Raw genomic sequence first — 26,010 nt, 5'->3', positions numbered from 1 at the left:
GTAATGCTTGCTTTCCAATTCTCGCTGATGGATCTTCCACAAGTGTTGCTCGAGGCCGAACCACTTTTCAAGCTTTAATAGGATCATCTTAACGTCCTGTTCTGACTTTTATGAGGACCAAAAGAAACCTTTGGAGGGCATATGCAGCAGAGCAAATGCTTTATGCCATATACGACAGTTTTAAATATCACTACCGCCTTCTGATGGTTAATGGTATACACCATGAAACTTGGTGTTATTGTAATAGATAGAAGACAAGGTATGATGAATCAAGTGAAAATGCACGGTCAAAAGCAAAGAGGTCAGGAATGTCGGATTGCTCCAATGTCAGCTAGATGGCTATTATAGTCAGGATGAGTCTACAGTGACAATCCATGGCTAAATCTTCTAGCATCAACCAGCATTCTTTACTATGTTTTTTTATCTGATTAGCAAAACTTTAGTGTGTTGCCTTTGCTTAAAGCGCTTGCCCCTATAGATATGTTTCATCTCTATTTCAAGCGAGATATAATCACCCAAAGCACACCTCTCAAAATGAATTGCTTTCATACACAGTACATAAACAACTGCAACATACTCAGGCAAGAAGCTGTTGTCCATATGACAAGAATTATATGGGTAAGGCCCAGAGTATTGAGAGCACTGCGTTTGCTATCTTGATGTCGGTTCAGCCAATCAACCTATTCTCTTGTCCTTATCATATACAGCCCTCTTTTCGTTTTCAGAATTCAAATGCAAGTTGCTTTAGTTACTTGTCTAAAGGTTGGTTTGAGTGCTTTTTAGTGATATTCCAAAACAATATATAAATGAAATTGCTTGTCATTTTATTTCCTCTTGTAAAATAAGCAGACTTGTGTTTGGTTCTCAGACGGAACCTTTTTTTTACATACAAATGACAGCCGTCATTTTAACATACACCTAGAATTATAAATGTATCTTCTCTACATTTACCTGTTCCTGCAATCAGCAAATGTCAAGATAGAACAGTAATGTCTGAAGAGTGTACAGACTGTATTCAGCCACCTCTACAGTCCACTGTCATGACAAGCAACGACACTCCTAACCCTCCAGAAACCCAAGCTGGAACGGATGCATCTGCACCTCAAGCTACCATTACAAAAGAACCAGAGCCATCGCTGGCAGCACCAGACTTGCAGCAAGCCAAGCCGAGCGTTGTTATTGAATTTTGCGATAGATGTAGATGGTGAGTTGATGATTTGTAAAATTGAAATTCATTGTTGAGTATTCTTTTTTTTGAAGGGCACCCCGAGCAACATGGATTCAAACTGAACTTTTTTTGACTTTTCCAAATCCTTTGCTTAAAAGTATTACTTTGATGCCTCTGATTGCTCTGGAAACTGGAGGGAGATTTCGAGTCTGGGTTGATATGGGAGATGGTAAAACCCAGCTTGCTTGGGATCGCAAGGTATATTACCTTGAGTCTATGGTTTAAATATCGCTGATGAAGTTTAGACGGAGGGAGGTTTTCCCGAGCTCAAAGTCCTGAAACAGAGAATAAGGAATTTGGTTCAACCTGATTTGAATCTTGGACATTCTGACGTCTATGGAAAACAGAGAGACAAGCCAGATAACGTTAAGTGATATGGGATGAGCGTTAAGACTTGATGGTGGTCTCGTCTGTTTGTTTCACTGTGACATCCATACAGCCTGCGAAATTAGCCTTGATACAAATACTACCTTCTTCTAAAAGCGTTTTTGGAAGCACTTCTACCCGGTCTTCTCCTTTCGGTTCTGCCTTCACGCCCTTCCAACTTGTCATCTTCTCTACCGCCCTTTTCCATACCTGCGCCAAACCTTTCGACTCTATCCCTGCGCTTGCTGCCTCCTGAATACTCATCTGGCTCATCAACTGCTTCTCCCTTGACTCTTGATGCTTTAGAGGGGATAAATGACATTTCCATACCCCCATCGGTACCGCGACGCATGGCAAGTACAGAAGGATCGTTCTTTGCAATCACTTGGCCGGATTGCCTTGTTTTGTTTTGGTGCAGTCTTTGTCCAAAGGTGCGTTGAGTGGTTGTCTGAGAGTCGCCGACAATAAGTTGAGGTCCCGTGCCACGGGGCATGGGTCGTCGTTGGCTGGATGCAACTTGACGTGGATCGTAATGTAACAAATCTGAATGAAGGCTTCAGCATAGAGCTTCACTCTTACTTGGATTTAAACTTACTTCCATCATCACTTTCATCACTCTCGCTCTCATCCTGCCCATTCTCACCCTCACTCTCGCTTTCGTTCTCAAGGTCTGATGAAAACTTGTCGCTCTCGTCTTCTTCCTCCTCAACAGCTGTTTTCCGCTTGGCCTACATATGTGTCAATAATTTCGTTTATTAAATCCTGTGATACTTACGTTGATGTTAGCTGTACCTGGATTGATGAGTGCAAACTCTCGACTCTTTTCGTCTACCTCAAAGTCAGGATTTTCCCATAATTCTTTGAATCTATCATCCTCCAACAATCCTGGGCCTTTCTCTTCACCTTTCTCTGTTTCTTCATCTTCGGGCAATCCCTTGCGAGCCTTCTTTTTCTTCTCGAGGGCTTTCTCTCTCTCTTCGGCCTTCTTGAGTCGCTCAGCAAGCGCCTTGTTGACCTTGGGTTGATCTTTTCTTGTACGTATACGAGACTCGGCTTTAGACTTGAGTTTCTCATTAACAAGTTTGTCACGGTACTCGTTATAGGACTGCGGATTGGCAATGAGCCTTGCAGTTGTGTAAAGTTTGAGCGACATGAAGTAACCATGCATATACGGCTTGAGCGCAGGTGTTCCAACGAGATGTGTGAGACCAAGAGTGTCCAACTCGGCCTTGTCGACAAATTTGTAATCTGCATAGGCGCCTTTACCCAAACCACCGGTATAGTCGTCTGCAAGCTCCTCAGTGACAGAGTCAAGGAAGGAGGCCCATCTAGGAGCAGGTCCAATCTCGGGAATATAATAAGAGGAGAGTTGGGGAGAGTCACATGCTGCAAATATGAGACCTGATTGAGGTACAGGATGAAGATCAACAAGAGAGTTGGGCGGGTGAAGAGACAATTGGTTTTGAGCAGGCTACAATGATCCATCATTAGCCTTGACAACCGTCTCGTTTTGATACATACGTTGTTCTTATCCCAGATTTTGATAACCTTGCTGTCGGCACTGACCACTCTGCCCGTGTCTTCATTTGCTCCTCCACCTCGTAACCATTCAATTTTTTTAATCGGCTCGCTATAACCCTGGTCCTTTATTGCAAATGGAGTGGGACTTCGCAAGTCATATAGCAAAGTGTGACCTGAAGAGGTTCCAACAGCAAGGGACAACCCGTCAGTCGGATGTGACGAGAGTGCTGTAATGGACAGCTTTTGTAATGGCGGGGCGATAGTCGAGAAATGATCAAGAGACTGAGCAGGAAGAAGTGAAGATGATGGAAGGATTAACCGTGTCAAGGCGTCTCTTGACCTGGGATCCCAAAACTCAACCACACCACCACCCCCATCCAGCCCAAAACTCCAAAGTCCATGTCTTGGATTCACATCCACCACATTAACCCCCTCAACATCATCTTCATTGCCATCTCCCCAGCCCTTTGCCACATTCAAAGGCGTCATATAACGGCCTTCTTCAAGGTTGAATCGGAAGACTTCTGTACCGGTACAGCCGACAAGAGCGTCAGCAGAAGGAGAATGGTAACCGAGTGCACGACCATATATGGGTAACCGAATGGTGTGGTGCAGGCCCATCTGAGTATGAATCTGAAGAGATCTATCTCGTTGAAGGTGTAGTGTCTTGGTCCAATCTGATGATAATATCTGCAAGCTTATCAGATTTGTGATTTCTAAAGTTGGAAGATTCCATCCAATTTACCATAAAGTCAACATTCTCAGCATCAGTGACCCTCTCAAACTTGACAGTTAACGCCTCCAGATCCCATACTTTCATCATAGGCTTATATGCGCCTGTAGCTATCGCATATTGTCCGTCATCTGTCGTCTTGATTTTGATAGCAGAGCTGGGAAAGGTAAAGTCTTGAATGAGTTCTAGGTCGCCGATTTGGTGTTGTGTTTTTGTACGTTTTTTGTTCTTATTGAGACCTTTCGTTTTGGATTTGATAGCAAGCCACGATGGTAAAGAAGATGCAGAAGTAGAGGAAGGGCCGTTGACAGTATAGACTTTAGGGAATGAAGCCATGGCTGCTTAGCCACAGTCGATACCAAACACTTTGTGATGGAGAAAAGCGTGAGCTGGCGTAAAGTTGATAAAAGAGATGCTAATATTAGTCTTGGGTCGTGTTTTTGGCTTTTATTTAAATGATAGAGAGCTTTGTCCTTGTTGTCATTGTATAATAATCACCCTTGTTCAAAAATTCCAACTTTTTCAGAAATTAACGGCGATGTCCGCCTCCACCTTAAGACTCCATCGTTGACATTTCCCAAATTCTTGTTGAATTCATAACATTTCTTAAAGTCAACTTTATAAACTTTCATCATGGCATTGAGAGTGGCTCTTGGGGCCACGAATACCTCTACAAGATTTCATCATATATGCCGTCCAAGTCTCAACAACAGCTTCTCTACTGCTTTCTTCTCGCGGGCTTTGAGTAGCAGGCTATTGATGAGGTCGACTCTTCAATCTCGTATCAAGTCCATACACAAACCGTTTGAGAGGATTGCTAGCAGTCGTAGCTTTTCTTCAACTCATCTTTCACTCATCCGATCGACGTACTTTCCCCGTGGCGGACGCTCTGGTGGCTATGGATTCGGTGCCCCACAAGGTCCCGGAGGATGGTTTATGAGGTTGAAAAGAAGGATAGATAGGATACCCACCATGATGCTTATATATGGGTTAATTGGGATAAACGGAGCTGTGTTTTTACTTTGGCAGTATGCTGTGTCGACTGCAGTGAGTAGATGATGGATGTTAACGGGTTTGACTAAATTGAGCGCTATCTAGCAACGTTTCCGTGATCCTTCGCTATTGTACTTTATGAGGAAGAATTTTATCCTTAATAAAATCAACATTTTTTCTGGCAGAATGTAGGCGACAACGAGGAGTGAAGATGCTGATACATCGAATAGATGGACGCTTGTTACGAGCGCCTTTTCACATAGCACAGGTACCCACATTTTTGTAAATTGCCTTGGCCTCTACTTTCTTGCACCAGCTGCTGCATCGTGAGATATCATATCTCCCTCTTCTTGCTCCTACTTACGTCTTGAGCTAGAATTATGGGCAGTGCCTCGTTCCTTGGCCTGTATCTTGGTGCTGGAGTCTTTTCCTCTCTTGTGTCTTTGGGATACCATCGTATTTCTGGTCATCGCTGGTGGGGATCGGAGGGTGCAAGTGGCGCCATCTATGCTTGCTTGGCTTACTATGGAGCTTTATTTCCTCAAAGCCAAGTCTTGATGTTTTTCATAATTCCTATGCCAGTGTGGGTTGCTATCAGTGGTGTGTTTGCAGTGAGTGGATGATCTTGTGGTTACAATAACATGACGCTGACAAGCAACTAGTGGGACTTTTATTCTGCTATTTTCAGGCCACACTCTGGCACTGATTCTTCAGGCCATCTTGGAGGCATCGTCTATGGATTGCTTGCTGCTGCAAGTTACAGAAGAGGAGGATTTATGAGAATGCTAAGGGGTGGATCGAAGCCCAGATGGTGAAAGCAGAGGTTACTGTTATCGCTGTGCATATATTACATCTCACTTTTGTCATTTTCATTGCTTCAATTCCAAAATAAGTGGAATTCTCAAAAATTATATTCAAAAATGGCTGCCGAAAAGCCACGTTAGTGGCGGAGGTGGCCGGCTTTAAAAGGACAAATCAAATTATGTTTTCTTCTAAATTCGATTTCTATTTCTTCTTTCTTTTCCATTACACATTTTTTAATTTTACATTTAAATCAATTGTTCATACTTTAAAGCAATGCCTCGCTCTGTAAGCATAGCAAAAGCATGATACAAGGCTGACTCGTCGACAGTCTAGATCATCTGCGCGCCCTACCGCGCCTCCTCCTTCCCACTCTCAGTCTCGTCAAGCCCACACCGCCGCTTACCCCCAACAGACTTCTTCCCATGCCGCTCCACAAACTAATCACGCTCAGCAGCAACGTCAGCCGGGTCTTTTTGCCCAAGCGGCAAGTACAATGGGAGGAGCCGTCGCAGGCTCTGTTGTAGGACACGGTATCTCCAACATGCTCTTTGGTGGTAGTGGTCATCAACAGCAAGCTGCGCCTGCTCAGGATCCCATCCAGCAACAGCAGCTTTCAGGGGCTTCCTGTGATATCCAGGCAAAGGGTAAGTTTTGCCTTTCAGTTCAAAGTCAATGTACGAAACCACTGACCGTCTTTCCAGACTTTACCAAGTGTCTTGAAGCCACCAACGGCGACATGCAATCTTGTGGCTACTACCTTGAGGCTCTCAGTAAGGCTTTTTGATTGACTTCGTTTGGATGTGTTGCTAATAGTATTTGTCAGAGGCCTGCCAGGCCGCCGCCCGTCCTTATTAAGCAAATGTAGAACGAGAGAGGGCTTGATGAGCTGGTACATACATTAGGCATCGGCTTGAGTTCTGGTCAGCATGAATTACATCAGTATACTTTTTTTGCCGTGAAAGGTGGTTTCCGTCGGCGGTATTGATACTTCATGAGGACTGATATGTCCTTGATTATATTTGGTCCAGCCACTGTTTGTCTGGTTGATCTTTAACACAAGTCAGAGCAGATTTTCAAGCTCAACATACTATAAAGAGATATAATTAAGATAATCCTAATTTTTACTTAAGCATTGAGAGATTATTTCTACTAGAATAATCCTATTGACAAGGCTTGCAACCTCCACTTTTCGCGTCCAATATTGGAACGGGTTCTTGAACTTTTACTGTAACTAGATCATTTATAAACTCAGCCATTATATACATTTTTATAATGACTAGAGGGAATCAAACCATTCTTGTAACAGTGGGCTCCACTCTCTTTCCTTCTCTAACTTGCTTCGTCCTCTCTCCGACAATTCTTCAACTTTTATCTTCACTTGGGATTGGTAAACTCATTGTTCAATATGGCAAGGCAAACCTCCCCATCTCAGTCGTTGATCAGCTTCAAATGGATGGAAATGGAAACGGAAGCGGCCAGATAGCAAAGCTGAATGTGATAGTGATGAGATACACTGATAATTTTGAACGTTTGGTTCATAACGCAGATGCTGTTGTCAGTCATGCTGGTATTTTGATTTCTATTCATCAAAACATGACTGTAATAGCTAAACAAGTCTAGGCTCTGGATCAATACTTGCCGTCTTGAGACAACGCCCAATGAAGCCGCTACTAGTCGTCCCAAATGAATCATTAATGGACAACCATCAGGTTGAACTGGCCAATGCCCTTGGACAAGACGGATACCTGCTGGTCTCTCGCATCCCGTACGTGCAGGCAGCCAAGGCCTCCAGATAAAAGCCTGATACTCGGTACAGAGAACTGGAAACTAAATTGAAGGAATTCTTTGGTCACTGGAAAGACAAGCAGAGAGATTTTCCTCCAAGGGCAGATACTTTCAAGAATGTCGTCAACGAGCTCATGGGATTCGAGTAACAGTTAGTGGTTTGTGACTGACTGCGGTAAAGGCAACAAAGGATTACCCAAAAACTCGTCAATTGCTCATACGGTATAACTAAAGTGTGCGTAAGAGCCTTTAAACTAAGGCTCTTGCTGAGAACCGATAAGAAAGCCCAGAGAAACATGAACATCAAAAGCCGATTCTCCCTACAAGTATCATCTAGCGGCCGTTGCTCACTTCTGAGCGGGTTGGCCATTCACGAGCCTTACTGCTCTAGCATACGAGAATGATCTGCTTTGACAAGCAATCTCAAGCAAACATCTTGTATCAGAAGGACTCAATACTCTCAGAAACGTTTTCATAATATGCATACATTTGCTCTTGATCCTTTCTTTCTTAGTCACTGGCTACTGCTTGGCCACAGCGATAAACTCAATCTCAACGAGGACATCCTTGGGGAGCCTAGCAACTTCGACACAGCTCCTGGAAGGCTGAGTCTCTCCAAAGAAATCTCCGTAGATCTTGTTAAAGGGGACAAAGTCGTTCATGGACTTGAGGAAGCAGGTGGTCTTGAGAATGTGGGCAGGGGTGATGCCGGAAGCAGACAAGAGGCCAGAGATGTTTTTGAAGACTTGGAGCTGAGAAACCATAAGCATTGCCCCGGTGTTGTCCAACATTAAATTTAGCTTACAGTTTGCTCTTCAATGCCTCCAGAAACAACCTGCATGCTCACAGGGTCAAGAGGAATAGAGCCAGAAGAGTATAGGATCTATGACTTGTGTCAGTTCCTCTTGGATATCCTTGAATGACCCAAGCAGCTCTTCATACGCCATTATAAGTGACAGCTTGGGAGTAGGGCCCAATGGCAGCAGGAGCCTCTAAAGTTTACATCAGCCATGTCCAGCCAGTCGATATTGCTCAACAGCTCACGGTCAGTAGCAACTACTTGGTAAGGAGCGGACATTCTGGGCAAAACAGTGGTGAACTGGCGTCTAATAGAGGATCCAAGGAGTGCAGGTAGAGCTTTTCTTGTAAACATTCAATAAAAAAGAAACAGTAAATAGCAACTTTCAAGATCACAACGTGTAGCAATACAAAAGTCTAGCTTCATGTTACGTAACCAGTATTTACCAGTTGCATGTTGCTTCATTGGTGATAGAAATGCAAAATAATTTTCAAAGTGAATATATACAAAATGGATAGAAGGGCATAACAAGTTGAGGAATGGAAAAGAAGAGCTTATAGAATGGCATTTCTCGAGAGCGTGAGTTAAGTAGCTGCTTGAAATGTCTAACTACTGGGCTTGTAGGTGGAGTAGAGCATTGATATTTGATTGTTATGGCATAAGTTCATGCCATTGCCTGCGATTCAGGTGGCTATGGATACCTGCAAATACTCAAGGCATTTAATTGTAGGATTGCGCTGGTTAACAGTCGTACAGAACTCACGTCTGCAGGACTGGAAGATGGGCATTGTTCAGAACCTTCAACTTATCTTTAGTCAATATACGCCCTAGTCCCGAGAAAGTGTTGAGGATGTTAATGCGATCATGACGAGGACGAAGATTGGATTTATTCTGATGTGTAAGCCATGGTGTATCACCTTTCAAGATGTGTGCTAGAGCGGGCATACAAGCAGCTTGCAGGCGAATTAAAACTCTGGCCCGATTCAGATTTGTGCTGAAGCTGTATATCGAGTAGAAAAAGTATACAATACCACTCATGATAGAGGCTACAAAAGAGTTTGGGGATTTGGTTGATCCTTGGCCAGCGTTTCCGGATTCTGCGGCCAGATTGGAAAAATTCGAGTCATTGCGTTTGAAGCCCCTTGTGCTATCTAATACCAACAAGAGCTTTATCAGCTAAGCGCTCACCTTTGGTCTCAAAGAGTGAGTTTATAGGGGCCAGTACGAGGAAGAAGCTGGAAGATATATCCAAATTCGACGACGTATGGACTATAAAAATAGTGAAATTTTGGTTTTCGGTTGGAGCATTGGACTCACCAATATCGATTCATACAGACCAGGCCTACGATATTTCCGACATGTCCTAGACAGACTGTATTAGGACTGTGGTATTGCCTGTACAAGCTATTGTTGTCGCCAACTCCAGACGTCACCGTTCGCCCGCAGGCACTGTTAGGTCTCGCGAACCAGCGTCCTTGGAGGCGTTCTCCAAGTCACCCTTCTCGTCCACCCGAGGTGCCGTTCGCTTCTATAGAGTCTTTTTTTTCTTTTGGAGAACCAAATCTCGGTCGTAGGTCAAAGAGTGCCTTTGGATCAACAAACGAAAGAGCCGGGTTGGGCGTTATCTTATCGCAGTCGAAAGAGATACAATCGGCCAGTTTATTCTCTTTTTCTCCATCTTGTCTCCCCGCCCGATACTAATCAGCAGGAAGCATCCATCGCCAAGATATCAAGAATAAGAGATTCCTAACATGGTCCCTTATTTCGTGGACGACGCCCAAGTCATTTTACGGATAATTAAACCCGAACGAGTTGAGAGCGCGTCTTAGAGCATTGGCAGATCATCTGAACAAACCCAGACGTTTCTTACGATTCATATGCCATGCATGGTGGTCATGAATGCTGCTCTAGTTGGCGCAACTGTGTCGGATACAAGGCATGGGAGGACAATGAAAGCGAGGCAGTAGGAGAGATGCAGTTCGGTATACAAAACATGTCATCCCCTGTTCATCGTATTCCCAGCGCCTTTCGCATTCTCTTCTGTATACACTGCCCAATTCTCGTCCTTTTTTCGCTTCTTTTCGTCTGCGTCATGCGCTCCGATCGTACCATCTTGCTCTGTTTCAAGGGCTAGTTGTTCAGAAGCAGTCGGAGCATCGTATGATGCTTGCCTGAGGGCATATGTCGGTGCTTGTACGGTAAGGGTAATGGAAAGACTTACCCGCCGCCCGAGATGATTCCTCCTCGCTGTCGCTCAATCTCTAGGTACTCGTCAATGGACATGGTAGGTAATCGCCAGCTTTCCCGAAACACCTCTTTCTTGAGTCTTTCTTTATCCTGAGTTTGCCCACTAGGGAGGAGGGTAAAGGGTCGGAGGACTTTGCCCTTGTTTCCGATGAGTTGGGAGGGAGGGAGAGAATCCAGCCGCCAAGTGGTGTCTTGAGTAGATTCTTGACGGGGTTTGTCGCGTGCCGTGTCGCTGTTGGAGAGGAGAGGTATGGAGGGAGCAGAGGCGAGAATATCTAGCTCCATGGTGATGGTGGAGAGGGCAGAGAGCGCTTGGGAATGGAGAAGGCTGAGGACGTCGAGTGTTGTTTGGCGAAGGTGTGGAGAGTCTGCGTTGGAAGAATCATCGTCTGAGAATGATTGCAAGATGGCAATGATGAATGATATCGGTGAGTTTTCCCCAGAGAACGTTGCTATCGCCTATTGTTCGACATCAGTCAAGTTTAACCATACCAACAGGTGACTTGCTGAAATCTTTTGTTCGAGTTGCTTTTCTTTCTTGTATTGGGCAATCTTTGTCTCTCGCTTCTTTTCCGGGTTGGAAGAAGAGAGGTATTCTTGGGTTTCATTAGGAGTAACGATCTTGTATTGCGATAAGAGATCTATATAGGATTTATACGTCGTCTTGTCGGCTCAGTCAGCGATGTCAATATCCACAGATCTTACCTCTGCATTTTGTAGGGCTTGCTTGCGGTCGTCCGTCCGCTTCTCTTCGCATGCACCAATAACCCATGGGACAGTCGTAAATAGTAGAGACCGCTCGCTCAGTTCGTGTACGCTCTCATTCTCGCTCCATACGCCTACTTGTTGTAGAGTGCGGTAAATGAGATAGAGCTTGTCGAGAGAGGTAGTGAGAAGCGATTGAGTGGAAGCGTCTGAGAGAGGAAGTGTGTATGCAAAGACAGGAAGGAGAGAAGTAAGGGTTTGGGCGAAAAGTTGTGGAATCGTTGCTGCAGACATGGTTTGAAATGATGAATTAGGTTGTACTTGATTTTTAAAATATATATAGTATTTCTTTTTAGTATTTTTTTTTGAAGGGGGGAACGACTACAGCCATCGCTCACTGTTCTTTTTCCATTTACTCAATGCTTTGGATTTGACTTTTCATTGATCCTTCTATACACCAATATGTCGCTGGCAGATGCTCTCTTGGCTGACTTGGACGGCCTGTCTGACGAGGAAACCCCTCTGTCACCAGAGCAGACTCGGAATGGTCCGCAGGATATGCCTCCCCCGCCTTTACCTCTCAATAAAGGTAAACGTCCAGCAAGTTTTATGCAAGTTGACGACGATGAGCCAAATGAAAACGACGACTACGAAGTAGAGGAGAGTCTCAAGACGGAGAATGGTCAAAGTGCTCTAGGCTACGTCCCAGAAGGAGGAGTCAGACCTGCAGACGAGCTGGACAAGAACGAAGTCGAGAAAACAGATATGACTACCGTCCAGGATGTCGGCAAGGTATGCAAACTCGCAAGTAGCTCAAAATTACGGGAGATTTTAAGCGTGAGGTTGAGTTTGGAATTGAGCAATAGGATGATACTAATGATTAAATAGGATATTCAAAAATACACTTTGAGTCCCACCGACATGTCAACTTCTTCTGGTCCTCTCGAAGAAAACCCTGAATACCATCTTGTTGTATCGGCAAATAATTTGTCTGTCGAAGTTGACAATGAGATTCTTATTGTTCACAAATTTATTCGCGATCACTACTCGCCTCGATTCCCAGAACTGGAGCAACTCATTACTGATCCATGGACCTACATCTCTGCGGTAAACGCGATTGGCCAAAGTGTGGACTTGACAAAAGTACAGTTTCCTAGCACGTTACCTGCTGCAACAGTCTTGAGTATCCAATTAACAGCGACAACGTCCAGGGGAAGGATTTTGAACGCTGGAGAGTGGGAAACCGTTCAACGTGCGATCAAGGTAGCCCAAGAACTTAGAGAAGCTAGAGAGCAGATATTTACCTATGTAGAATCGAGAATGGCGGCGGTTGCTCCCAATCTTTCGGTAATTGTTGGTACTGGCATTGCTGCCAAATTGCTCGGTCTTGCTGGTGGTCTTCACGCATTCTCGCGGCAACCAAGCTGCAATGTCATGCTCTTTGGGGCTATGAAAAAGTCGCTCGCAACTTCCCATCTTTCTGCAGCGTCTCAACAACGACACACCGGCTTCATCTTTCAATCGCAGATTGTACAGTTAGCCCAACCAGAGGACAGGAGGAGAGCACAGAGGGCAGTTGCTGCAAAATGTGCGTTGGCTGCAAGAATTGATGCCGGTAAGGGTGCAAGGGATGGGTCATATGGTCGAAAACAGCTGGCAGAATTACAAAAGAAGATTGAAAAAATGGCAGAACCGCCTCCCAACAAGATGATTAAGGCATTACCCATTCCTCAAGAGACAAATCGCAAGAAAAGAGGCGGTAAAAGGTACGTCTATGGTGTGTATTGTGTAAAAGACATATTGAGTTTATTGGACCATAGGGCAAGGAAAGCCAAAGAAGCGTATGCTCAAACTGAACTTCGAAAATTGCAGAATAGGATGGAGTTTGGCAAAGTAGAAGAAGAGATTGGCGTGGATGATGAGACTGTCGGGTTGGGTATGATTGGTTCTACAGGTCGCGTTCGCGCAGAAGTGGCCGACTCTCGATCCAAGGGTGCGTTTCAGTCTCTTATCAAGAGTATCCACTAACTTATCAACAATGACCAGCCAAGCTTTCTCGAGCCAACCGACTGCGAACCCAACTGCTGGGTCGTTCAGTAACATCAAACGACGCCGCTTCAGGTATGTCGACTTCTCTGTCATTTACACCAGTCCAAGGAATAGAAATCGTAACGCCATCGCTGAGCGCTGCTCAAAGAGTGCAAGCTGCGAATGATCGATGGTTTGCAGGCGGCACTTTTACGCATGTGAAGAAAGGGGGAAGCAGCATTCCAGGACAAAAGTAGACGTTGTATGCATATCTATTCTCTATAGTTGTAAAACGGATGACGTCATTATTTAGTTAAATATTCATTTTCCCATTTTTTATCTTTCTTCTTTCTTTCTTATCATTACACTTTAGCCAAGGATCATGATTCATCCTCAACGTCTCTCTTTTCCACATCGTATTCGGCTATTCCCAACCAAACGCTTTACCTCCTGCCTGCTTCCTTGTAGTCGTCTCGCCTCCACCTCCACCTCTGTTGTTCAAAGACAGCAAGCGTCCTTCTATATCTCCAATGTGTTACCCATTGCCTTTGGACGTTGGGATTTTCGCCCCCAGTTAGCAGCGCTGTTTGAAGAGGATCTGTTGGATCGGTTACATACAATTGCCAGCAAACTCAGAGACCATGGGTTTAGAGTGGAGAGCTGGGAAGTGAGTCGGAAAGACGGAGGGGTGTTTTTGCACTTTTCATATGTGCCTCCGTTACCAGGCGGAGAGGGAGAAGGAGAAGAGTTGGATCAAGAAAAGGCAGCCAGAATAGGTATAGAGCCTGCCGATACAAACTTTGGTTATAGGTGGACGCAAAACCTATCCGGCAAACTCTTCATACCTCAGCTTGAGGCTTCGGCACAAACGCATGGTGGCTGGCCGAGTTGGTTGGGCACAAAGTGGGCCAAACGTTTCGATGAGAGGCATGTCCCTGGGCACACACTGTATTCAGCTTCTGGAGACTCAAACATGAATGGTGCGAAAGAGGAGGAAGCAGGCATATTAAGGAAAGGGAGTGAGGAAGATGTAAAGGGTTTAAGAGCTGCAGCTGGTGGTGGAAGGGTGTGGGTAGTCAAGGGAAGACAGTGGACAGAGGTAAGTCCTCGCGCTGTTTATTGCCAGAAGCTGATCACAATTTGGAATAGGATATGAATCGTTTTCCATCCACCAAACTTCGTGTAGAATTTGATGGTCCAGACGTTTCGCAAGAGATGCTCTATACCTTGTTTAGGCCTTATGGAAAGTTGTCTGATATACAGCCTCCAACTCCTGTTCCCTCTGGCTCACTAAGGTACGCCATTGTCTCATATTCAAGTCTGACGCCTGCTGTCATCGCTATCAATGTTGTAAGTCCTGGACTACTCCTATTGCATTGGATAGCAAATGCTAATTAGCACTAGCTGCATGGTTACTCTACAGCAACAAATACTTCTGATTTCAATCTTCGCCTTTCTCAAGATTTGAAAATTACGAAAAGTCGTTTGCGAATTTATTACGAGCGACCAATCAAGGCACATGCTGTCAGAGATTGGATCAGTGGACATCCTAAATTGGTATTGCCAGTGATAGCTTTCTTGATTGGGACTTTGAGTTATACAGTGAGTAGTCTGCAAAAAAGGAGAAAACATTAGTTGAAGATCATTCTGTAGTTTTTTGATCCAATTAGAGCGTTCTTTGTACGCTCGAAGCTTGAAGGGGTTTGGGATATGGATAAATATTCTCTTGTTAAAGCAATCCGCGCACAATTTACATCGTCCTCGTCTCACACACAATCTCCATTATCCGACCCATCACCTACAGACTCGTCTACTCTCACCGATACCAATGGAGGACAAGACGCTGTAGGCAAAAGCGCCTGGAAAGATCGGATGGATAGTGAACGTACTTTGCTGCAAAACTTGAAAGAATGGCCAAGTACATTCATTGTTGTGAGCGGACCAAGTGGAAGTGGAAAAGAGAGCTTGGTCCAGAGGGTTAGGAGCGAAGTTAAGAAGTAGGTCTTCGATCGGTGGCTTGAAAATGTGGAGACTTATCAACAGTAGACCCACAATGGTAATCGATTGCGAAGAGATTGCGAAATCAAAGAATGACGCAGCGTTGATAAGTGCTTTGGCTGAACAGACAGGTACCGAATTTTATTCGCTTAAATCTTGGAGACTTGACTCATATGTCGTTTGATAGGCTACTACCCAATATTCTCATTTATGTCCTCCCTCTCCAGCTTAATTGATCTGGCCTCATTAGGTCTTATTGGTCAAAAAGCTGGGTTCTCGACGCCTACCGATCAATCTCTTCGTCAGATTCTCGATGTCGTTTCTTCCGCGTTGAAATCTACATCCATCAAGGCGCACAAACGTCATGAAGGCAAGCTCAAAAGAGAAAGGGAGATGGCAGAGATAAAGCTTGAAAAGAGGCAGAGAGAGGAGATGGTGAATAGAGGATGGAAAGATGGAAGATTAGACTGTGTAGCTGGGAATGGCTTGAGTGAATTGGGTGGTGGCATTGAGCCTTGGGTAGAAAATGACTGGGACATTTCTGGTGATGCCGCCGTCCTATCACCCAGTGCAATAGTGGCAATGAATTCGGATGGCAGTGTTAGTTCTTCGGAAGGTAAAGCTCTTGTTCTGGCCTACAAATAAGATGAACGTTTACTTAACCTATTACAGACATTGTAGATGCCGAGTCAGAATCCCTCAAGTCTTTGCCCATCGTTGTCCTCTCTTCCTTTGCCCAAAAATCCGCTCGGGGAGATTTATATAATGTTTTGGCCGAATGGGCCACTAGTCTCGTTGAGAACAAGGTTGCACACGTTATCGTGGTTACTGAAGGTCCAACGGCGGGCAAAGTGTTGACAAGAGCGATGCCATCGAAACCACTGAGCGTTGTAGGGCTGAGCGATGCGAATGAGGAGAATGCTTTGAACTTTGTTCACGAAAAACTGCATCTCCACCCCTCATCTTCGTCCTCTCAAGATACAAAGACTGGCCTTAGAGCTACGACCCTGTCTGCCTCTGACTCTGTGCAGATATCAAAGCTTGGAGGACGAATGGTTGATCTTGAAAATTTAGTCTCCAAAGTGCGATTAGGAAGCAGTATTAATGATGCTGTGAATGAGATTATTCTAAGAAACGTGATAGAATTGAGAAAAGCAGCATTTGGAGATGATAGCGAAGATGCCAAAGGACTGCCGTGGAGCAGGGCTCAAGCTTGGAAAATTGTCTCAGAGTTGGCAAAGAACGCTGAGGTGGGTTCTCTTTTCTCTGATATGGTTGATAGCCGATGATTATTGGATAGATTCCATACGCCAAGCTCCTTCAAGAGTTCCCATTCAAGAACACAGAACACAGCCTCAAAGCGTTAGAAGAACACGAGCTGGTGTCTGTGAGCTATATCGACGGGCGGGCCTCTATGGTACGACCTGGAAAGCCTGTTTTCAAGTATGCCTTTGAGGACCTTGTCAATGGTCAGATTTGTGTTGTTGGTTGATCTTCTGTCTTACTGAAATTTATTTAGATCCCATATTCAAAGCTTCATGTCAAATCGAATATAACTCTGCTGTCATTTCTAAGGCTGAAGCTGAAATCAAAGCCTACGAAGCGGAACTCCAGTCTCTCAAGGATATTACCATTGCTGGAGGGTCGGACGTTCTTGGTGTATCCAGTAGCTGGATTGGAATCGGTGGAAACAATTCCATAAAGGAAAGAGGAAAGTTACTGCTGGACAAAATGGGGGCTTTGGTGAGCAAAATTAAAAAGCTTGAAAAAGAAAATGGAGAGATGGTCAGAGTTTTAAGTAGTGGTCAATAAATGTGGAGGCGGCGACCACCGCTTGGCGAATAGTTTCGGGATTTTAATGCAGCACAATGACTTTTAATTCTTTAAAAATAAAATCACAATTACTTTGACTTTACAATATCTCTTGGCTGCAACAACAAAAGCGCCTGTGAGGGTAGCTATACCATATCTGTTCACAGATCTGTAGTCCACAGATGCCCTCTCCCCAATTTACTCGGACAAATAGCAGTCCTGCTACAACTTTGGCCCATGTCTTAAAGCTCATTCAAAGCAACTATCGTGAGCCAGTGAGAGCATTCAGAAGCTTGAAACGGAAGGAGGTGGTTACCCAGAGCCACTTTAGCATCTTGAATGTAAGTTGCTGCTCCAATTCTGCCCTCGGGAACCGGGTGTATAAGATTAGTACTGATTAGCCATCAACTCGATTGTAGGCTGTACGATCTGAGCAAAGGCGGTATTCGTCTAATGCTGCTCAATACATTGAGACAGAGGCGCATGAACGTCAAAAATTGCATACAACACCTCGTCCTATAAAAGAGCATAGGCGAATACGATCTGAACTATCCGATAAACAATTTACACCTACCCATATTTTATCCACCTATGACCAATTCATCAACCCTGTCTACCCTGCTCCTATATCACATATGCTTCCTAATGACATATATCAAAAATTGCGTTATGGGGGCTATGACTCTGCCAAAGATTTTCTGCAAGATTTTGAGGCTGAACATTGCGAACCAATAAAACTAGGCTCAATTTCTAACCTTGTGCGAGTGTTTGAACTCTATCGGCGGACAGCACATAATCAGGAATGGATATGGCTTGAAAGACAGCTGAGGAGCTTGATGCGTATAGTATGTGATGATATAGATCAAGGACAAAAGTCGTTACCTCTTTTGGTGTCGGCCATTCGGGCCTACGCTTTGATAGAGATGAGCTGGGCCAAAAAGGATATAGAAGAGGTAATAGCGGAAGGGCAGGAAAAAACCAAGACAAATGCGACGCATTCTCTCGCTCACGCCATCTCCGCCCTTGTCTATCTGCGGATTGAAGAATGGGAAAGAGCTCGGACTGAAATTCGTGCTGCTGTGGCGCGTGTATTTGCCCGTATAGCTCACCGGACGTACGGACAAGTGATAGCTTATCCGTCTTTTGATCTGAGCTATCTCAAGCAATATGAATCGACAGTCGTCTCGGCCGGTCGGAACGAAGATCTTGTCGAACTTTTACGATCTGCGCCCTTCAACTTTCGACAAACCCTTCTCTCCATGTTCAAAGACTCTCATTTCCTCTCATCCAGCGTCGCAAATATCTTTTTCAGGGCACTAGGAAGAATAGATAAACCCATAGAACGGTTTATCGAAGAATGGCAGAGATGTCCAACAACGCGTAGTGGGTGGTTTGGGTCTTTGCTTTTTCTGGCGCTGGCAAATGATCGATCGAAATTAGACGAGGCACTAGAGTTGCACAAGGCGCTATCAGATAGAGATGTGGTAGTTGCTCCACATGTGGCTATTTATCTCTGTAAACAGTTCGCTATGGCTGCCCGACCCGAAGCTCGTCGATTATATCATCAAATACGCAAAAAGTATCCAAAGTTACCAAGGGAAACATGGCATCAAGTGATGCTTTTCGCTGCTAGGTTTAAATGGATAGAAGAGGAAAAAGAAGCTTGGGAAGCATTGTCGTCTAAGGCGGAGCCATACCTAAAAGACCAGCTAGCATTGGCTAAAGTGCATGCTTACAACGGGCGTGTGACACAAACGATATCTGCTTTGGATGAGCGCTTTAGAGGAAATTGGAGAGAAAATGCGGATGCTCTTGTCGTACTTTTCACGGCACATATCTATGCCAACGATACTATTGGCGCTGAAGCCTTACTTGACCAAATCAACTCCATATCACCTCTCATATACCCTTATAATGCCCTTCTTCAGCTGTATGCTGACCAGGCAAATGTTGGTCCTGCTATTGATCTATTCGATCGTTTGCTAGATTCTAGTTTAAGTCCAGATTTGTACTCATATACCGCGCTTATCTCGCTCTTCGCCAAACGCCGCGACCCCATTAATGCCAACAGTGTATTTGAAGCTATGATGGAAGCTGGAATTAAACCGGATTCCATTGCATATGCAGCTGTTATCAATGCGGAAGTGGAAGCCGGGAATTGGACAGAAGCTGCTGTTAGATGGAGTAAACTACCTGCAAGAATGAAACATCAACAAGCCATCCTGTCAACTATCCTCAAAGCTCTTGTTTGGTTGTCATCACCAACAGCGGAGATTGTCTCCCTTTTCAGAAAAATTGAATCTCCTTCATCCAATTCATGGGCTCTTGTCATACAGTCTGCTTGTGATAATGGTGACATGGACCTGGCGAGAGACCTCTACAGTGAGATGGACAATCTTTCCAAAATATCCATGGCACCAACTCCCGACATGTATCACTTCTCAATCTTATTACATGGCTACCTTCGACTTAATGATGGACCTAGCGCTCGTGCTGTGTATGAAGAAATGCAGCGACGAAACATAGTTCCTTCTTCTGTCACATATGGCATAATAATACAGACTTTCACCAGAGCTCGTGGCTCAAGATCACTCATGCAAGCTCACGATTTTGCGATGACTGTTTATGACCAAGTTCAAACGGGTCAATTAGCGGATCTACGTGCTCAGCGTTCTCTAACTCAGCAGAACATTTTTTCTCCATTGGTGATTGCGCACGGGGAGTTGCAGAATTGGGAAGAAGCGAAAAACTACTTTGACCTTGCTACAGCTAATAGTGAATGTTTTGGCGAAGGGGGCCCAGCACGAAAAATACAGTTCTGGAGTTTATTGATGGACGTTTACAGAAGAGCTTCCAACGTGCAAGGTGTAGAAGAGCTCTGGGAACGGTGTTTGAATCTTGCCAAACAAGATGTAGGTTACAAATTTGAGGGTCGTGCCTTAGCAGTTGGCGAAGAAGAGGAGACGGACGTTTCTATGAAGAAGCAGTCAATCCGGACTTCCGATGCTCTCCTCTGTATCCCGCTTTCTATTGTTCTCGACACTCTTTCTTCTACTTCTGACCCAACTGCACTTCGCAGGATCCGTCAAGTATGGAGTCAAGTCCACACAGCTGGTTTTGGTTTTGATGCCGCCAACTACAATCATCTTGCCATGGCTTTAGCAAGGGCTGGAGATGTTGAAGGAGGTTTTAGGGTGGCCGAAATGGTGCTTATGAGGAGATTCGGAAGATACAAATGGAGACATGATGTGGCGCTTCGAGAGCAAAAGGCGATGGGGAAGATGAATGGCGACTCCATCAGTGATGAGACAGAGTTAGAAGCAGATGTTTCGGCGTGGGACGAAGAACAAGCGGATAAGATGGAACCAATCAATTCTCACAAAGTTGCTCCGGTTTTTGGCCCGCCGAATAGAAGACATCAAGACCGTTTCTCCTCGCCTTTCCCATCGCCTTCCAAGCCTTCGTCTCCAGGTTGGAACCCTAAGGACAACACAATCGCAATGACTTTACTACGCCGATGGAGACCTAGTGATACGCTGTGGAGACCAACCATTCTTACAATTACTGTTCTCGACCATGCTTTCGCCCAGTTAGAATCAGCCGGTACATCAAGAACATGGATACCCTTTGCTTCTGACGATTTCGAATCTGAAGACAAACCGTCGTTGTCTGAGGAGCTCAACATAGCTGATGATGAGCGTCACCAAAGCAAAGAAAGGGGCGTTTACGGTATCCTTCTGCCACTATTTGGAAACATTCCAGTCAGACACTTTGTCAGTGGGCAACCGGTAGTGATGACGCCTCGAGCGTTTGCGCAAATGCTGAAAACTAAATATTCCAAAGTGATGAGTTTAATTCTGTTCCATAGGAAGAAGAGAGCAATGATCAGGTTGAGGGAGAGAAGAGGCTATCATGAGGAGTAATGGGAATAATTGGTGAGCTTGGACTTCTTGTGCGTCAATCCGTGTCAAGATGCTGACCATTGGTAGCCTATGAATAAGATCATGACAGTGTGTCGAGACATTTTGGCCTTTTTTTTTTATAGAGAAACGTCTTCGTCAAGTTTATCAGTGAGTCGCGACGAACTTGCAGTTAGAATTTTTCTGACAAATCAGCTAAAGGTTCTTGCAATCTATTGTGACCTTCATTCGATGTTTTATCATCGTTAAAAGGAAAAATAAATGCAGATGTGGGGAGGGGCATTCTCATTCTCTGGTGAGATGCGAGCAGAGAACAAGTTCTATTGGAAGTGAAAGTCTGAGTTCAGCATATCATCAACACCGAACATAGCATATTCGCATAACTATCAATTACATTGATACACTATCTAAGTTAATTCATATCCATCTGCATATTTGCATGTGATTGTTTTCAATTCCATGAAATCACATTTCACCTGCATATGTTGGACATACAAAAAATTGGGCTTGAATAATTCAACATATCATTAAGCTTCCAAAAATCAAGAACCAGATGAATTTTTTTTTTGATGATTGTATGTACAACTGAGCCTACCATAATTGATATTCGGCATGATTGGGATTATGAGAGATTGGTGTATGAGAACCGTTCTAATTGAACAATTAATTGCTTTACCTGTTGCGACTTGAGGATATGTACATTTGAAAAATGTCCTACTACTCGGTTATCTGTAATGAGCATAGCAACATGGCTGTCGTCATAAAATGGCCTTCAATGGGAGGCATACAAAAGAGACATGGGCGATAGTATACATACAAATTTGCAGAATAAACCCAAAGCTGCCCCGAATGGATCATCGTTAACAACTCCGTCTGTTTACTAAATTCACTAATACCGGCTAACATCTCAAGTCTTGAAGTCTTCAGGCGCAACAAGAGCGCTATTTTTATTCCTTTTCTTGATCCTCCTGTGACCTTCACCTTACTTCTCATCACTATGTCGCGCATTATGTAAAAGCCCTCAGGCTCAAAACTTAAAACATCGTGTCTTCGTCTCGTAAAAACTCCCCTACATCTGCTTGATGGAACACAATGATACCTGTTGGATCTAGCTTGCGGGTATCAAGAGTCGAGCGAGCTGTCACACCAAATCCCTGTACACGCATGTTGAGCTAAAGGTATAAATAAAGAGCGAAGACTTACTAATGGAACATCTGCCATATTGTAAACCACCACGCCTTGATGTTCGGGCGTATCCTCCGTCAATCTTCCCAAGTGCGCTTTAGCGACATGGTTTCCGTAAAGGAAAGGCAGTTCTCCTGATGGTTTGATCCATACCTGTATAATTTATCAGGAGACATCTCAGATTTTCGGTGGTAAAAAGGCAAAAAGACGATAAAGGGTGAACACTAACCTTGTACTTGGCGTATTTCGCAAGATAGTCAAGACAAGTTATACCAAGTTTAAATTTACCGCTTTTCGAAAACTTGCCAAAACATGTTCCAAGCGAGACGAGATTTGGACGAGCCACAGATGTTGCGAGATGAAGCATTGGGAGAGGGAGGTAGTATACTCTACCAGAACTGCGTTAGATGTGGAACTGAATATTGAGCTGGGGTCCATATACCTGTCTTTGTGAAGACGAAAGCAATGTTCGTCGTCTTCATCCCGATCAATGAGATGAACGAGGTTTTTTCCAATGTAGTTGGCAAGCTCTATAACTGATTAGTCACTCTCTTTATCTTTGGGTACTCTGCTCACTCTCAAAAACCGCTTTTGTTTCCTCTTCTGTTAATGGTCTCATTTCTTCTCAAATCTGATAGTATTTTGAATTTTCATTCTATTCTATTTAATTTGAAAGTTGCATAAATCTTACCTACCTCCACATTTTTATATTACGTAATTATCACTTCTTCCACTAAGCCTACGCGTCGCCAAAGATGCTGCCAACTTGAACTTTTATCTTGCTTTTGTTTTTATTTCTATTCTATCTCAAACGCAAGCAGAATAATGGTGAATATAGAAAACTAAGCATATAAACGATACTAATTTCCGCTAGTTTCGTAACTCTTATGACTCGGACAATACCACTTTCGTACGTGAAGCTGAGTGCAAAGAACAGAAGAGGCCGATAGGCTTACTCTGGATATAGTCGCCACAAGGAAAACTTTTTCAGGTAGAATATGCTCTTGAAGCAGTGAAGCAAGGCTCAGCGGCTATCGGCTTGAGATCAAATACTCACGCCGTATTACTCACTCTCAAGGTAAGTCTTATGTCTTGTTACAAGTAGCATGAAAATGAAAGGGTTACTAAAAGTTCATAACTCCATAGAGATCCACAGGCGAGCTCGCAACATACCAAAAAAAGTTGATCAGGATTGATGACCATGTTGGCGTGGCTATCGCCGGCTTGACCAGCGATGCTCGTGTTCTCAGGTTCGTCTTCGTTTCTATAATTGTATAAAATCCAACGATTTTGTATTGTAGCAATTTCATGCGACAAAAAGCAATGCAATCTCGAATGACCTACGGCCGCGCAACTCCTGTCGCTCGTCTTGTGCAATCCATTGCCGACCGTGCCCAAACAAACACTCAGGAATATGGACGAAGACCTTATGGGGTTGGATTCTTGGTTATTGGCAAGGACGTACGTCACTCAGAATTATTGCAATAATGCTGAAAATACCGAGGAGATGCTGATGGGGTATGAAGGAGACTGGTCCCCATCTCTTTGAATTCTCTCCCGCAGGTACTGCATTTGAGTACTATGCCCACTCCATTGGCGCTCGTTCTCAGAGTGCTAAGACTTACCTTGAAAAGAACTTTGATAAGTTTCCTGAAGGTTTGTTTCGTTTTCTTTTGAAGTTATCGATAAGGCTAAATGGAACTAGCTTCCCTTCCTGAATTGATCAATCACGGCCTTTCTGCTCTACACGATACCCTTCAGCAAGACAAACACCTTTCCCAATTCAACACATCTGTCGCCATAATTGGCCCTGCTGATGCGGCCATCGAAGATTTAACAAAGAGCGCAGCGGCGAACAGAGGAGGATTTAGAGTTTGGGAGAACGAAGGCGCCGAGGATTTGCTGAGAGCTTGGAGAAGGAGTAGGGGAGAGCCAGAGAATGGACCAGAAACTGAGGATGCCGAAGGTGAAGCTCAAGGCCGGAGCCAAGGAGATGTGGAAGAGCAAACGCAAGCCCAAAGCCAACAACCAAACGATGGTGATGTGACGATGCAAGAGTAATGATAGGTTCTCTTTGGAGCTTGTAGATATGTTCATGATGCAGCAAAAATTCTACAGGTAGTATAAACTAGTGCACTGGAAGGCTGCTACCGTATCTGATGTCTCTAGATGAATCTTTAATTTCTATTTTTTTCATTGTGAGTACCCAAAAAATAATTGATTTTGATCCTGTGAATCATCAATTGGTGTGGGGCTTAAACTTGATTAGCTTTGTCCTAATTCAAATGAACACTATCAGTGAGCCATTTGGCAACCTACCGCCTTCTTCATCAAATTCGGCCCCTTCTTTGATATAGCCTAACTTTTCGTAAATGGGTATCGCCTGTAGCTGTAGTGCGATATTTAGCTGCATTCAATGTATAGAGCCGCAGTGATTTGAACATACTTGCGAATGACAACGAATATCGAACCAATTTACTCCTTTACTCTGCAAAGAATTCTTGACATACTCCTCTAAACCCTGGACTAGAACGCGACTGAGCCCAAGATTCCTGTAAGCCGGTAGGATAGCCAAACGTGTGAGCTTTTGTTTAGATGGGACGTAGCGAATGACGCCAATGGGTACGTCATGGCATTTTGGCTTCTCTGCTTCAGCTTTTGTGTCTGTTCCAGCAAGGTTTTCGACGTTTAGATCGGAAGTAGTAAGCAGGAAGTGCTTAGCTTCTGCATCATACCTACAGGTTCGATGGCAGGGATTAGCCTACATGCTACCGCAAGCTTGTTTCGTCAGATAGAAAGAAGAGTGACCATCAATTAAAAAGACTTTGCAGTTTTCGACATCTGATATCGGCCGCTCATGAACAGTTTCCTCAAAATCTTGTATGAGTGCCAATGGCATAATGAAAAAATAAACCAGGATATTGTAACAAGAAACCTACTCATCCTTCTCATCCTCCAATGGAAATCCCTACCCAAGCACCCTGTCAGCTTTTGAGTCTTTCCTCCAGAAAAGACTATACCTGCTCATGTACAAAGACCTGAATTCTTATCTGATGACACTTTTCAACATCTTCTTGCGATGTAGCTTCTTTGAATGTATACGTTGGACGAAAAGTTGACATGTTCAAGTGAAGATGAACAATTGATATAAATCAAGTAGACAGAATTGAGTCGTTGAACGTTAGGGCAATTTATTTCCAAGGGCGAATTGAACATTGTTCAGTTCGTGATAATGAATCACCCTCTTGTATGATTACGTAACGATTAATGGTTGTCACTTTCACCTCTTACCATTTCGTGTATCTGAATGTTTATGTCTATGTCATGTATCACTAACAAGCAAGCTGGGGCTCTGTTCTTCTGCAAATTATGCCAACACCATCCCAACTACACCAGTCTCTTGACATTTGATATATACATGGGGATTTCAGTGCAGGAAGGTGGCTATGAGAAGAGCCATGTGTCATGAATATTAGCAATAATTAATATCCACGCTCTGTACCAAAAGGTCACAATAATGCAATCTACGTTGCATTATTATTTATTGGCTATATTCCATGCAATAATTCCAACGTTCTGACACCATGCTGGATGAGTCCGTGGGAGCCATCCGATGAGCCAATCTGCAAGCTTGACATATCTGTAGATGGTGTTGACGCCTGAGAGTCGAAAATTATTGAGTCTGAAAGTATATGTTATGTAGAACAAGATAAGCATTGAGTTTGAAGATTTATATCGTATTGAACAAGACATGGTGTAAGTTGAACGTTGGCTTTTCGAGTTGAACACGCAAAAAAGCCTATTCAATTTGGATTAAATTGAACAAAGCCAAAATTTGCTTCCGTGATTACGTATCCTACTCAGTTCGTGAAAATGAATCACCCTA

The 26,010-nt window shown here is 44.0% G+C and overlaps 12 protein-coding genes across 12 annotated transcripts; 7 read left to right on the top strand and 5 right to left on the bottom strand.

The window, feature by feature from the left end:
* Positions 1-1,040: 1,040 nt before the first annotated feature.
* On the top strand, positions 1,041-1,602 carry L203_101742 (uncharacterized protein; the record flags this gene model as incomplete). Its single annotated transcript, XM_066211178.1, has 3 exons — positions 1,041-1,204; positions 1,261-1,426; positions 1,474-1,602. The coding sequence occupies 3 exons, from the start codon at positions 1,041-1,043 to the stop codon at positions 1,600-1,602; spliced, it is 459 nt and encodes a 152-aa protein (XP_066067275.1).
* A 92-nt stretch (positions 1,603-1,694) lies between these two features.
* Positions 1,695-4,184, bottom strand: L203_101741 (uncharacterized protein; the record flags this gene model as incomplete). Its single annotated transcript, XM_066211177.1, has 5 exons — positions 1,695-2,137; positions 2,190-2,322; positions 2,370-3,065; positions 3,116-3,805; positions 3,861-4,184. 5 exons carry the CDS (start codon positions 4,182-4,184, stop codon positions 1,695-1,697), a joined length of 2,286 nt encoding a protein of 761 aa, XP_066067274.1.
* A 297-nt stretch (positions 4,185-4,481) lies between these two features.
* Positions 4,482-5,656, top strand: L203_101740 (uncharacterized protein; the record flags this gene model as incomplete). The annotated part of the gene is made up of 5 exons (XM_066211176.1): positions 4,482-4,895; positions 4,947-5,029; positions 5,072-5,167; positions 5,218-5,452; positions 5,504-5,656. The coding sequence occupies 5 exons, from the start codon at positions 4,482-4,484 to the stop codon at positions 5,654-5,656; spliced, it is 981 nt and encodes a 326-aa protein (XP_066067273.1).
* Positions 5,657-5,918: 262 nt separating this feature from the next.
* L203_101739 (uncharacterized protein) lies at positions 5,919-6,500 on the top strand (the record flags this gene model as incomplete). The annotated part of the gene is made up of 4 exons (XM_066211175.1): positions 5,919-5,930; positions 5,974-6,289; positions 6,347-6,415; positions 6,469-6,500. The coding sequence occupies 4 exons, from the start codon at positions 5,919-5,921 to the stop codon at positions 6,498-6,500; spliced, it is 429 nt and encodes a 142-aa protein (XP_066067272.1).
* Positions 6,501-6,917: 417 nt separating this feature from the next.
* On the top strand, positions 6,918-7,579 carry L203_101738 (uncharacterized protein; the record flags this gene model as incomplete). The annotated part of the gene is made up of 3 exons (XM_066211174.1): positions 6,918-7,212; positions 7,266-7,410; positions 7,462-7,579. The coding sequence occupies 3 exons, from the start codon at positions 6,918-6,920 to the stop codon at positions 7,577-7,579; spliced, it is 558 nt and encodes a 185-aa protein (XP_066067271.1).
* Positions 7,580-7,951: 372 nt separating this feature from the next.
* On the bottom strand, positions 7,952-8,583 carry L203_101737 (uncharacterized protein; the record flags this gene model as incomplete). The annotated part of the gene is made up of 4 exons (XM_066211173.1): positions 7,952-8,182; positions 8,236-8,313; positions 8,373-8,422; positions 8,475-8,583. The coding sequence occupies 4 exons, from the start codon at positions 8,581-8,583 to the stop codon at positions 7,952-7,954; spliced, it is 468 nt and encodes a 155-aa protein (XP_066067270.1).
* Positions 8,584-10,225: 1,642 nt separating this feature from the next.
* L203_101736 (uncharacterized protein) lies at positions 10,226-11,475 on the bottom strand (the record flags this gene model as incomplete). Its single annotated transcript, XM_066211172.1, has 4 exons — positions 10,226-10,400; positions 10,451-10,935; positions 10,984-11,139; positions 11,182-11,475. 4 exons carry the CDS (start codon positions 11,473-11,475, stop codon positions 10,226-10,228), a joined length of 1,110 nt encoding a protein of 369 aa, XP_066067269.1.
* Positions 11,476-11,643: 168 nt separating this feature from the next.
* On the top strand, positions 11,644-13,466 carry L203_101735 (uncharacterized protein; the record flags this gene model as incomplete). Its single annotated transcript, XM_066211171.1, has 4 exons — positions 11,644-12,018; positions 12,070-12,947; positions 13,002-13,174; positions 13,228-13,466. The coding sequence occupies 4 exons, from the start codon at positions 11,644-11,646 to the stop codon at positions 13,464-13,466; spliced, it is 1,665 nt and encodes a 554-aa protein (XP_066067268.1).
* A 125-nt stretch (positions 13,467-13,591) lies between these two features.
* On the top strand, positions 13,592-21,015 carry L203_101734 (uncharacterized protein; the record flags this gene model as incomplete). Its single annotated transcript, XM_066211170.1, has 13 exons — positions 13,592-14,308; positions 14,359-14,559; positions 14,614-14,811; positions 14,863-15,206; positions 15,256-15,338; positions 15,395-15,823; positions 15,880-16,457; positions 16,508-16,676; positions 16,727-16,950; positions 17,187-17,360; positions 17,439-20,796; positions 20,915-20,954; positions 21,009-21,015. 13 exons carry the CDS (start codon positions 13,592-13,594, stop codon positions 21,013-21,015), a joined length of 6,522 nt encoding a protein of 2,173 aa, XP_066067267.1.
* Positions 21,016-21,973: 958 nt separating this feature from the next.
* Positions 21,974-22,743, bottom strand: L203_101733 (60S ribosome subunit biogenesis protein nip7; the record flags this gene model as incomplete). Its single annotated transcript, XM_066211169.1, has 5 exons — positions 21,974-22,093; positions 22,143-22,277; positions 22,354-22,513; positions 22,567-22,654; positions 22,701-22,743. The coding sequence occupies 5 exons, from the start codon at positions 22,741-22,743 to the stop codon at positions 21,974-21,976; spliced, it is 546 nt and encodes a 181-aa protein (XP_066067266.1).
* Positions 22,744-22,949: 206 nt separating this feature from the next.
* On the top strand, positions 22,950-24,185 carry L203_101732 (uncharacterized protein; the record flags this gene model as incomplete). Its single annotated transcript, XM_066211168.1, has 7 exons — positions 22,950-22,952; positions 22,999-23,034; positions 23,092-23,202; positions 23,271-23,374; positions 23,426-23,585; positions 23,651-23,780; positions 23,830-24,185. 7 exons carry the CDS (start codon positions 22,950-22,952, stop codon positions 24,183-24,185), a joined length of 900 nt encoding a protein of 299 aa, XP_066067265.1.
* Positions 24,186-24,301: 116 nt separating this feature from the next.
* On the bottom strand, positions 24,302-25,246 carry L203_101731 (uncharacterized protein; the record flags this gene model as incomplete). The annotated part of the gene is made up of 5 exons (XM_066211167.1): positions 24,302-24,378; positions 24,444-24,513; positions 24,571-24,859; positions 25,064-25,092; positions 25,145-25,246. The coding sequence occupies 5 exons, from the start codon at positions 25,244-25,246 to the stop codon at positions 24,302-24,304; spliced, it is 567 nt and encodes a 188-aa protein (XP_066067264.1).
* Between the last annotated feature and the right edge of the window lie 764 nt (positions 25,247-26,010).

This window comes from Cryptococcus depauperatus, chromosome 2, assembly GCF_001720195.1.
Source record: "Cryptococcus depauperatus CBS 7841 chromosome 2, complete sequence".
Lineage (NCBI taxonomy): Eukaryota > Fungi > Basidiomycota > Tremellomycetes > Tremellales > Cryptococcaceae > Cryptococcus > Cryptococcus depauperatus.
Note: the sequence above shows the minus strand (reverse complement) of the source record. Positions and strands in the feature narration are given on the sequence as shown.